Below are 12,779 nucleotides of genomic sequence, written 5' to 3'. Positions count from 1 at the left end.
TTTTGTGGTCATAATTTCAACAATGTAAAGATTAAGGCCACTGGGATTTCAAGAGGGAGAATTTCTGTTTAGACACTGAATCAGTCCAGGGCTAATTGAGGTTCAGAATTTCCATCCAATATTCTCTCTACTCGCAATACATTTCGTGTTTTAGGTGCGGAACAAGGCTGCATGAGCCAGATTTCATATCAGGGTTTGTGAACTAACTTTCAGGGTTGATGACTCCAGTTTGATTTTCAACCCTTCTTCTTATCATCATCCAAGTTTCTTTTCCTTTTGGCTATGACAATTTGATTACAAAAACCCCACAACAACTGAGGGACCGTATTACGAATTCAAATTAAAAAATCACTTTTGTTCCCTCCAAGCATGGGATACCTTAAGGATTTATGTATATATTGATGTATTTGATACTATATCTAACTTTCCATTATCACTTTTCCCGCCTTTTTCTCACTTTTCCTTGGGTTGTGTTCCTCAGTCATCAGTGGAACACCAACCATCTAAATTGATCACATTTTGAAATCGGGGAGAACGTGTTTTGATGATCTTAATAAGAATTCTGCTGGTGATAGACTCTCTGTTTAAGGTTAGCTTCAAAAGGTCCTCTTGTCTTTATATTTTAATATGTAACTATACTTGAATGTGAAGCTTTTTTTTTATACAAAGTACATATAATATATATACACATACAATACATTTTATATATATGCACTATATATATTATATATATTTGAAATATACGTGTGTGTATATATTTCTTACTGATCTTTTTCCATCTTGGTGTGTCAAAGTTAATCTGTACCCACAATTATTAGGGCCTCTTTATCATGGTGTTGGTGTTGATGTCCTGCCTCTTTTGATGGACTGTGCTACAAAACAATCCATGTGCATGGAGAAAAGTCCAAAGCATCAGAATGCTGGGTTTGCATTTTTCTTTCAAGTTCATTTGGGGGTTCTGTGCTGCTTTTCTGCAAAGCTATAAATCTTCTGAAGATTTCATTGAGAAACAGAGTTCATGCTGTATGACAGTAGGATTTAACAGCTCACAAAGGAGAACAGTCGCAGCTGTGGGATATCAGCTAAACCAGTCAGATTGTCTCTGCTTGGTAAGTTTGATACCAGCTGGAGATATGGGAAGAGATAGATTTAAAACTTCAAAGCAAAATGTGATAGATCTTATCATCTAACTCAGCTTCTTGGGGAATGAGGTGTACAAAGCAGACCCCTCTCAGGGGACGCTGCCCCGTCCCAGCGCGTTCCCGTGCGGTTCCGCAGCGGGACGCGCCGCACGGGCAGTGAGCGCAGCGGCAGGGGGGCGGCGCGGGCTGCGTGTGCGCCTGTGTGTGCTCAGCACGCTGCTGCCGCCTCGGCAGCCTCCAGCAGCCTCTCCCCATCTCCTGACAGTGTCTTGTCTTCATTCGGATCTGACCCCAAATGCTCCGGATTCCAGTAGAATTGCTGCTTTTCAGTGTAATCCCTGCAGGGTACCAAAAGGTTTTGCCGAGGCCAGATCAAATCAATACTATATAAATACCAGTGCAAACCGTTTGCTTACAGTTAATACAGTGATTGTTTTAAAGACCATGGAGTTAATGATATTTAGTGGACTATGAAGACTTGTGTGTATTAAAGTATTTGTATATTTTGAAGTATTTGGTGTCCACAAAATGATGGGATTTTTTATATAATATGACGGAAGACAGCGAAACTTAACTTGGTGTCTAGAGTTTGATGCTGGGTAATAGTGACAGATGACAAACAAACAAGAAAGACTTTAATGAGGATTGCCCAGATCCCTCTTTGTCATGCTTTGGTACAAAAAGAAAAATACGGTGAAATTTTACAACCATTTGGATAAAGACAAATAAGCCAAGTGATTTCCTGGCAGGCTGAGCAGCCGTTAGATGACCTCCTGCCTAATCAGGCACCATCATTGCATTTTCCTCCCCAAGATGAAAGAAATTTGAAAAACTAACTCTCAGCTTTCCGGGGCCATTCACTGCACATCCTCAGCAACCTGCTTTCTGGTCTGAAAACTGGGTGCTGTAGAGTTCAGATGTTTACATCAAGTTTGACTCCTCCTTAGAGTACGCCTCTGGTTTTGTAGAATTTCATAGAAAAATTGCCTGATTGTGGACTGCTGGCAAAACATTTTACATTTAGATTGACAGTTAAATGCTACCTTATGTTGGTAGCTATTGCATTCAAAGGCAGTTTCATATTTTTAAGGCAGAAAGTGACTTTTCTTCAGTTGTCAGGAGAACTCTGTCCATGTTACAGCTGTTGCTGTGAGACACTTTCAGACAGAACCCCAAAAGTAGCATATACTGTCCTGGGCATTCTGTTGCTTTAGAGATGGGAAGAGTCAGCACATGCTTGTTTCTCATGTTTGAAAATAGCAGAGAGACATCAGATATACCTCTGGCTAACGCCACAATACCTGGCATGTCCAGCAACACACGACTCTGCTTCAGGTGATCCTGAGACCTCCCAGCTTCTCCTGTCAGGTAAGATACAGGCTTACAGCTTGTTTAGTGGACTTTAGTAAGATATACAGAATTATTTTAAATGAACTGCACAAAATAAAATGTAAAATGCACCTAGTATGACTGTAAGCCAATTACAATAATGATATGTAAAGAACACAGGCTGAACAAACCAGATCTTCCATTGAAGAATTACTACATGATTTTCCTGAAAAAGAGTAACCACTCTTCATGTGTGTTCTCATTTTTCTGTATTACTAATAACAAATGTACACAAGTATCTCACAAATGTTAATTATTGATGATTGTATGAACACTGTTCTTAGAATTCATAACTTTGTTTTATTCCTATTTTGCTATTGGAAAAGCTCGTGCACTGAAATGTAACAGTCACTAGGGGAGGGAAGGTCTGTGTTGTAACTGGGAATACACCTGCAGTAACCATGGTCTGGTTTTGCCAAAAATGTCTGTCTGTGTTGAATTAGGACACAGCACAAGGCTGAGTCCTTCAGGTGCAAGTGATTGTTGTGATCAGAGCGCCGTCAGCAGCTGTGATTGCTAATTGGCTCAACTCCTGCCCAGATCCCTCCCTTAACTGGCAGAACAACGAATGCTTATATGAAGTAAAAGCTGGCACAAAAATGAGGAGCAAAGAGTAATGACAGATCTATGCAGCACCAGTGGTGAGTGGTGTTTGGGAGGAAAGCTCTGGATCTTGGTAGTTGTCTTTGAGGAACACCTGAACCCATTGGTTTGGAGTGTTGAGCTGGAGGGGAGTTTATAGCTGTTGTTCCTGAGGGCAGTTGGGCTGCACAGGGCTGAGAAGGGCTGTTTGCAGACTGTGGGGTCACGGCAAAGCTCTTCTGGGGGAGGCTGCTGTTGTTTTGTTGGTTGTTTTGTTTTGAATTTATTCAATGATCTCATGTCCTGGGTGCAGGTCTCTGTGTTCTGCACTGTCACTGTGTGGCAGCAAGGAAGTGAGGGAAGAGAGCAGTGATGAGAGCTTTCCTTCTGTTTAACTTGACATACAGTATCAGAGATTTAACGACAGAGGGCCATACATTACTAAGAAAGATGAGAAATGCAAAAAAAACCATCTCTCCAGTTTTCAGTTGGTGATTCATAGCAGTTCTTCAGGCCAGTGCTGGAGAACTTAAAGGCTGGAGTAAAACTGTACTCTCTCTGGTATCTGTTAGTTCTGATGAAAGGCAGTATAACCAGTACCTGAGGTTATAGCCCTCATTATTCATAAAACAGGTTGCCTTTCTGTCCCTCCTGAAGAAGACTCCGTCTTCTTGTCATCTGCCACGGGAAGCTGTGGAAAACCAGGATCCAAACCAGCGCTCGGGGCAGGAGCGGCCGCTGCGCCCACCAGCTCCTTGGCTCCTCTTAACGTATCACAGTATGTTTGGGATTGGAAGGGACCTCAGAAGATCATCCAGTGCAATCCCCCCATGGAGCAGGAACACCCAGATGAGGTTACACAGGAAGGTGTCCAGGGGGTTGGAATGTCTGCACAGAAGGAGACTCCACAACCCCCCTGGGCAGCCTGGGCCAGGCTCTGCCACCCTCACCAGGAAGAAGTTTCTTCTCAAATTCAAGTGGAACCTCTTGTGTTGCAGCTTGATCCCAGGTACCTGGAAGAGCTTCGAGCTGAGGTACGTGTGAGCTCCTCCTTACCCTCTGCGGCATTTTTATTTATGCTACTGGAAGCTAGAACTTTAAAAATGTAACTTACAGTCAAAGTATCTCAAACCAAATCATACAATGGTTTTCATTCATTCAAATTGCAAATTTTGTCTTGCTATAAATAGGTCCTGTGCTTGAACTTTTCAGTAGATTAGTTTTGTGTGTAGCCACAGAGGAGACATTCTGCTGTTCTGGTTTAATGTAATTAATTAATGTAATTAGCCAAAGGTAACTTTTCCAGATTCTTTATTTTGTCTTTAGACAAATCTCCTACTTCTATGCTGCTTTTTAAAAAATATTTTTTTAAATAGAAAATGTAGTATTGGGAAGCAAAAATATTCCCTGCTTTGGAACGTGAAGAGATACAATTAAAAGCTGCCACTTTCCAGAGCAGGATGGAATGGTTTCCACTCCTGGGCTTCCGAAAGCAAATGGGGACGGGGAAACGAGTCTGTAGTTGCAAGAACAAAGAGCTGTAATATTCTTAACCTTCTGGAAACTCTTAGAAAAAACCTCCTGTAAACCTTTGTGCATCCAGCATGAGCTCTGCCTGGCTGGGACACGGGGCTCATACAAGAAGGTTGTGTTTCCATGAATGCAGCTGTCTGGTCTTCTCCTCGTATCCCTGAGAGTTCTTAGGCAGCTGATTTGAAAAGTGGTCTGTGTAGAGTGTAACTGAATTAATTCCAGTATTGACCCAGGGCCACAGTAATTGTATCTGGGCTTTAATCATTGTTGGCTTCAAGCTAAAAAGACAAATAATTTTTCATTGATTTTAAAAATCTGCCCAGGTTGTAGTGTCATCATAGTGCACAGCACATAGCACCACAAAGAGCTGCTGTGTACACAGCATTTATTTTGAAACAATGGGTTTAATTATAGTGTATGAGAGTGCCAGATCGTGACATGTTACTTTAAGTATTTATAATGTGTATTAAGCAATCCAAAAGGATCTTTAGCATTTTTGTGACCAAGTCTTGTGGCAGCTTTATTATGGAGTGCACTTGACTGAAAGTCAGTCCCAGGGGAAGCGTTCATCAGCTCAGTTTCTTTGATCCAGCTAATTGCTTTACTGACACCCAGAGCGCTAATAAATTGCCCAGCCTCACACATTAGGGACTGTTGTCTCTCATTCCAAAGCAGGAAGTCAGCTATAGCCAGCCAGGCACTCCCATACGTCTTGTAATGGTGTATTTTCCCCGGTTCCTAGTCCTGAGCTGCATGTTGAATGGACGTTTATTGGGAGAACCGCAGAGCCAGCAGGCACGGCTGAGTCAGAAAATACATCCGAATTGAGAAAGGAGAGAACAGCCACAGAAAGCAGCAGTACTGCAGGCTGCCCGGTCAGCATCGCGTACCATCAGTGTCAGCATCTTGGTGGAGAAGGTCATGGGGAACGTGACCCAAACTGCTCAGACAGGTGACCTTTTCATTTTGTCGGAATGTTGGTGCTAGAAGAATTTTAGGATGCGTTTTTCATTTTGTGCACTGTCTTAAGGGCAACACTGTATTCAGCAGTTAAGCAATTAGTGATGAAGTCCAAATAATGCTGTGTCAAAGGATCTGCATCTGGGGTTCACTCCAACCCAATTTATAAATCAGTGTTATGGTAACTTCAGTACGTCTTGTTGTCCTTTGTTTTGGGACTTAGTGTACCTCAGAATAAAAAGAAAATCCTTAATCATAAAGATTTTTGTCTTGGATATGAAAATTCATTAAATGATTATTTTCTAAATTATAGAATCAAAGTTAGTTTAACAATGAATAAGAGCACTGAGAATTCCAGGCCTAAAAATCCAGGCTTGTGCTGTGTATTTTCTACTCAGTTCTTTCTCCCCTATAATTTCTGTTCAAGCCATGGGATTGGTTTTTGTCTTTCATCCAAATACATTTTGGGTCAACCTGGATATTTCTTTTTTCACCTTCAGTTTGTCTATTTGTGAAAACTTTTTCTAGTACTTACTCTTGACTGCTTTGGTTTCCCAACTACTATTTCAGAGCTCCAATCTCATTTCCCATTTATAGTCACTGCTTTAACAGGGAGATTCAGAAATACACTGAAACATACCCCCCAAATTATTGGACATCTTAGTAACTAAACATCGGTGGATGGTTTTGATATCTACATGGTGATTTTGTGCCTGGCTACTAAATATACGATAGGCCTACAGTAGAAGCCCCGTAAAATTTTCTTTCTTCCTTTTTTGTTAGATCTTCTAATAAACCAGGGTATGTTCTTTCCTGCCAAATGACACAAGGAAGAAACATGTCTACATTTTCTCAGGGAAAAGAGATAAACACATTGGGACATTCAGTTTGGAGTTTTACCTATCTGGCTAATGTAAATTACCTTTGAGATCTCAAAGGTCTTCCTGAAGAAGGTGAAGGCACATGCCCAGCTGTGGCTGAGAAACGCATTTTAGGAAAGAGATTCAGGAATGAGCATAGTCCTATGGGAGCCACTGTGTGTTGTGTTTTAATATACCCTGAACAAGGTATATGATCAGGCAGATGCTCAGAATGTGGCACTTCAGATCTAAGTCAGCTAAATTTCTTCTGGTGAGAGCAGTTAAGTCTGGATGGGCTTATTTCTGCATCTGAACACGCTAATTATTTTGCTAACTCGTTGAAGTGCGATACCTGAATTACCAGGGAAGGCTGTGACAGCAGTTTGGAACAGAGCTGAAATGATTGTTGTTACTGCCTTTTCCTGCAGCAGTTTTTAGGTGTAGGTAAGGCTGCCCTTCTCTGTTGTTCCCTGGTCCTTCACTGGACATCTCACACGTTATTTAGCTGCCTGGCTCTCTTTATTGAGCCGGATGCACTCTGGCACTGCTGTGTATTGTGTATGAGTGCCTGATGTGTGTAAAGTGGCAGAGCTCCTCCAAGATCCTGCCTGGAGGGAACGAGTCCAACTGACTCAATACTTTAAAATCACATCTTTATAGAAGGGGAAATTCACCCTTTGGTTAGGTTATAGAAGAGAAACATTTTAATCACTCATACTGAATAAGTTTACGGTTTGTATGAAGGTAATGCAGTTTGCAGTGTGACGGCAGGTTTTTGCAATGGAAAAGCAGCCCTGAAAAATAACCTTTTTATACAGCTGATGCAGCTTCTTTGTAGCTACAACTTGTGAAATTCTAGATATAAAAATACCATGTAGCAGCAAAACCTGAGTGAGAACAAATGGATCTTCCTGTGAAGCTGAGCCAGCTGCACTGTCACACCTTGCTTGGTCACTGAGAACGGCTGGGATCTGTCACTTGCTTTATTTCTTTGCCCAGGCCTTCTGTTGATGCCTCTTAAATTACACACCCGCAACTGCAGACAAAGAAATTTGCAATGTGTCTGTAGTGACCTGCCTTGAGTAGACAGTGAGTAAAAAGCTACTGAACTTCCCACCATGTCCATTGCCTGTGAGCTCTCAACATCTTCTTTCCTTCAGGCAATTGATGTCTTGTTGGTTCTACAAGCAGCTTCAAGTTTCTATCTTATACTTGACTGTAGGAAGTTAAAGTTGTGCTTGGTAGTTTGTTTTTTTTTGTTTGTTTGTTTATTTTTTAAAAGCTGTTGAGGTTTTTAAACCAATTAAAAAAACACCAAACACATTTTTCCAAAATAGGGAACATTTTCATTTCTCTGTTCTGCTTATCTCCTCATCTCTCTGTTTAGGCAGCTGTTAATCACAGAATACTTGAGGTTGGAAGGGACTTCTGGAGATGGTTTCATCCAGCTCCTGTTGGACTAGACTCTAACATTAGGATCAGCTTTCCTTTCCTTTCTCCAAAAGTGAGCCACAATGGCAAAACTCTTCAGTTCTGGCACAACACTTCCATTCCCGTTATATTTGTTAATTTTAGTACTCAAAGGATAGATTACAGCTGCACAAAACTACAAAATACCAAGTACTAGGACAAACACAGACGCACTTTTGTTTCATACTATGAGCAGTTGCAGGCAGGGCCAGAGCCCCGTCCTGTCGGAGGCAGCGGGTCTGGCCCCACCAAGGGCTGCCCACCCAGGTGCTCCCAGCCCAGGCCAGCGGGCCCGTCTGCACCACATTCCCTGCTGACCAGTCTTGTCAGCATCTCCGTTTCTGAGAACAATATTGAGAAGTATTTGATGATATTTTAGGCTGGTAAAGCCTCGTAATTCTCTAGGGGAAGCCCTTCTATGACATTGCATTGGTTTTTCTGTGGTGATGCTCTGAATGGTTCTAATCCAGTGTTCAACAAATATTTGCAGCAAAACTTATGTAAATTCATGTTGTTAGGTCAATTTCTCAGCATAGACAAGACTACTGGAGAGGTCAGTTATGAACCTTTCTAATATAATTAGTTATTGATTAATGTTTGATATTTTGAGATTCAAAATAAACAGGTGAGGACATGATGTGGAAAACAAAAAGGATCAGTTTCTTGTATCACAGAAGAATCTTGATAACTCAGGAAATAACTCCTAGACTTCCCAGCCTTTATTTTTGCCCATTATTCTGCTCAAGACCTGCAATATAGATGTGAAACTGGTGACAAATGACTTTTCAGGAGGAACTGATTGAGAGTAACCAAAATAGAGAGTTTTGTTTTTGAAAGTCTCATATAATCATGCAACCTTTACAGGCAGACAACAACAGGGGGCAACAGATCTCTACAAAACACCCTGTCTTCAGAAAGGTTTCCACTGGATGACGCGGATGGCGATTTGGGCAGCTCTTTTCACCGCCTCAGAGGGATCATTCAGACACTGCTGAAATGCGTCTGTGTGACCCAGGAGGGTCCTGCGGCCCTCTGGTACCTCGGCCAGCATGGTGAGGGTTTTGATTGCGCTCAGACGGGCTTTGCTGGTTTCCTCAGCAACCAACTTCAGCAGAGGTGGAATGGCTCCAGCACCTAGGGCTGAGAATCTCCCTGTAGAGAAATAAACCACCTATAAAACATGTTATTACATAAAATCAACCTGCTTCTGAATTGCTACTTCTGCTCCCTGCCCAGCTACAGCTCTGGGCGCCCCAGGGGGTACAGTGTGAAGAGGCAGGACGTGCTTTTCTTGTGAACACCAAAGCTAGCTGCCAGCTGTTTATTTTTAAGAAAAAAGATCACTCAGTGAACTTCATCTGCCTTGCACGTTATTATTTCATTTGCAACAACTAATCAAAGAACATATGAGGCACTGAATGATAGGACAGACTATTTGGTGGGGTGGGGTTAAATGCCCTTAAGATCATTCTCCACTCTTTTATTTTTAAAGACACTTCAAACACTGAGATTCACTCCTGTGTTGTCTTCAGAAGCCAGGGGGATTGTTGCAGGGGAGGACTGGAACACAACTGCTGTTATTAAGAGTCTTTTATGTCTAATTACTCATTCATCACACTGAAAATTTAGCAGTTAGTATTTTCAGTGTCATGTAAGTTACTTGGGAGAGCTACAGGCCTTATTAATATTCATTCCTCTCCCAGCTGTGAGAGAGAAACTGCCTCTAACCACAAAAGAGTTGCCAGAAAGCAGTGCTGCTCTGCTGAGGGCTGGTGATTCAGAGCAGCTTCAGGTACGTGGGTCCCTGTGGTCTGGACTGGAATGGAAACCTGTTTCCCCTCTGGAGCAGCACTGCGGAGGGAAACGGTGCAGGTGGGGCAGATACAGAATTTCTTGACCTACTTCAGGTCATTGAAATGTGAGATATACTGTCCCCCCCCAGACACTGTGGGGCAGCAAAAATAGTTGCTCAAGACAGATCTGAAGAGATGTCCTAATCTTACAGTTTGTTGAAGAGCTTTAATTAACACTATCAAAAACTGAGGACTTGGGGGGTGAGGGCAAAAGCTTTGGTACTGAGTTGCCTAGAACTGGATTTCCAGAAAGCATCCCACAGAATCGCCTCTGCCTCTCACCCTGAGGTTTCACAGTCGCAAACATCAGTGCTCCGGTTGCACTAGCTTGGACTTCAGGATCTGCATCTTCCAGCAGGCTCACCAGCACAGGAGTAACCTCTTCGCATATCGCGTTTTTTCCCTCCGGATGAGTACTGCATGGAAGAGATGGTTAAGTTGCCTTCTGGAAGTGTGTCTGCCAGCTGTGCAGCCGCCCCTGCGTGTCCCCTGCCCGGAGCCCTGCAGCGGGGTCAGCACACACAGCGCTGCTCTCTCTGCTCCTTGCAGTCACAGACTTGGACTGTTGGACAGATGGCAAGTGCCACTGCCCAGCCACAAAGGAAAGAGAGTGGATGGCTGTTTGTGCATGGTGTCTATTAAATCCGTGTGCTGATGCGATACCGGTGATATCAGATGAACCTATGTGTGTAGGCTAAACAAATTTTTTGGCTATTTTTAGGTGGTTTGGATTTTAATTTTTTTTTTTATTTAACTCTCTATGCTACGCTGGAGATTGATGGGCATGTACGAGGATGTAGGATTAAGTGTGCTGGTGGGCCTAATGACAATTTAGTTAGAACCCCATGCCCCTGATGAACCCTCTGCAGATTTTAAAATCTGCTAAATTAGGAGTTTGCAATTAAATCTTCTCCCAGGTCAACTTTCTCTCTTTCTTTCCAGCCTCTTTAATGCGCGGAATATTTCACATGGCCCGGCTACTGCAGGGAACCAGAACACAGCTGATGTCTATACTGTCTCTGGGAGTATTTCTGCTTTCTTTCTGATTCATTTTATCTATTTCTTTATCTTCCTATAAGACCTTGCTTTGTTATAGGAACAGTTAGGAAGCGTTTTGTGCCAATTGGTATGTAAACTACATGATCTACAAACCTTCTTAAACTAGACATCTGTTGAGCACTTTTATCACATTTTGTGATTGCAGGACAGTGGACTTAAGTTGCTCCTTTCATCCAGTGTTTGATAACAAATTTAATTTAAAGATTGCTTTTTCTGATCCATCACTGACGTATATAGCAGCCTGTGTCACAAAACTATTTTTGTCCTCAATCACACTGAATGTTTCCCAGGACTTTTAATTTTTTGCAAGAGAGCAGTTGTCCAAACAAATCAGAGACCTCCTCCCTACCTCCATCTTATTCTCACACAATTTCTCATGCAAGGATTTTTTCTCAGCAGTGCTGTACCACTGCCAATACTGAAGAAAAATAGGAGGAGAAGGAATGACATTTCCTCATCAGCATCTGGTTTCTTGAGTGATTTATAGCAGTTACGATTTTAAGAAGCCTTCTACTTATATACGCATTCAGGTTGGTATTGCTTTACATGTGAAATGTGACAGCTTCAATGTGTAGTAGAACACAACTGGAAACTAATGACATTGATTAACTCATGAAATGAGTATTTTCTTGGGCTTAAGTATTATAGATTTCTTTACCCGATTTCCAGCAGGACCCAAGCTGCTTTGCTTCTGATGGCCACTGATGAGTGAGTGAGCTTTTCCTTCAGGATAGTAACAGCATCATTTGCAAGAGCTTCAGAAGCCTCCACACGTAGACAGTTGGAGAGCGTATCCAGGATTAGCTCCTGGATTTCATCCGGCTCAGTCTTCAACTTGAGCACCAGAAAGGGAATCAAACCAGCATGCAGTATGTCAACAGCCCCTACGGGAGGAGACAGAAAAGGAACATGGGTGAAGTGTGAGTGCATTTACTCTTTCTACCTGCTTAATAGGATCAAAATACATATGGTAACTCATGTTAGAGATGGAAACTATTCACAAATGGATCTTAGCAATGCTTCAGCACGGCAATTGTCTGATGTTCCCAGTTTCCCCCACTATAATATTTCTCCCAAATTATTCTTGCTAAGAAAATACATCAAATACATATATATAGGTGTGTGTGTATATATATGTGTGTATAGACACACACATATATATGTCAGCTTATATCCAGCCTTTCTAACTGTTCTCAACATGAACAGATGTTAAGAGGGGCTGAGATGTCACCCTTTAGAGCTAATACTTTGATTCTCCACTATGATTTCTGTGGGGGAAGTCGAGGTTTGGAAACTGTCAGCTTCCTCACATATTTCTTTGTAGTAATTCTGTCATGGGGAAATTTAAATTCTGAGCTTTCCAGCAGTCAGTACTTGCACTATCTCCAAAAGGAAATAGCATCAAAGGTAGAAAGATCATTTGCTATGAGCAAATGTCTGATCTGTACCATTTCTTACCCAGTACTAATTGAACACTGAAAGAGCGATGCCATGGGAAAGCAGAAAGCAGAACGTACTGTCCATGAGTAACTATGTGAACACAAAATTCTCCAGCTGTCTTGTTGCTAAGACTGATTCTTTGGTTGCTAAGAGAAATGTGGCTCCTTTCAAAGTGATTCATATGTGGTTAGATAAGGAAGTTTTGTGGATAAGAGTCATCAAGGTATTTTCAAATGAATCTCTGCAGTTGGGGATGAAAGGACAAGAGGGGAAGAGATTTTAATGGCCCTTGGTAGTGCATGGGAGAAATCCCTCAACTTGACAATCAAGTGATTCTAATCTAGAGATTATTCTGTTGTACAGATTTCTGAGGTTTTGCTGACACTGAATAGCTTCTTATGTTACTGCCTTATTGGGGACAACACTGCTAATGCAAACGCAAAGAAACACCTAGGGGTGATATTTCAGCTTTTACTACCTGTGTTACCTTT

At 42.0% G+C, this 12,779-nt stretch overlaps 1 protein-coding gene across 1 annotated transcript in view; it reads right to left on the bottom strand.

The window, feature by feature from the left end:
• Positions 1-8,846: 8,846 nt before the first annotated feature.
• RSPH14 (radial spoke head 14 homolog) overlaps positions 8,847-12,779 on the bottom strand; it is a gene marked incomplete at both ends in the record, with an annotated part of 69,084 nt that continues 65,151 nt past the window's right edge. The window contains 3 exons of the mRNA XM_082066331.1: positions 8,847-9,088; positions 10,072-10,205; positions 11,507-11,732. Coding sequence (XP_081922457.1) covers positions 8,847-9,088; positions 10,072-10,205; positions 11,507-11,732 — 602 coding nt within the window. The remainder of the gene's footprint in view (positions 9,089-10,071; positions 10,206-11,506; positions 11,733-12,779) is intronic.

Source organism: Streptopelia decaocto, assembly GCF_964273445.1.
Source record: "Streptopelia decaocto genome assembly, chromosome: 15".
NCBI classification, from domain to species: Eukaryota; Metazoa; Chordata; class Aves; order Columbiformes; family Columbidae; genus Streptopelia; species Streptopelia decaocto.
Note: the sequence above shows the minus strand (reverse complement) of the source record. Positions and strands in the feature narration are given on the sequence as shown.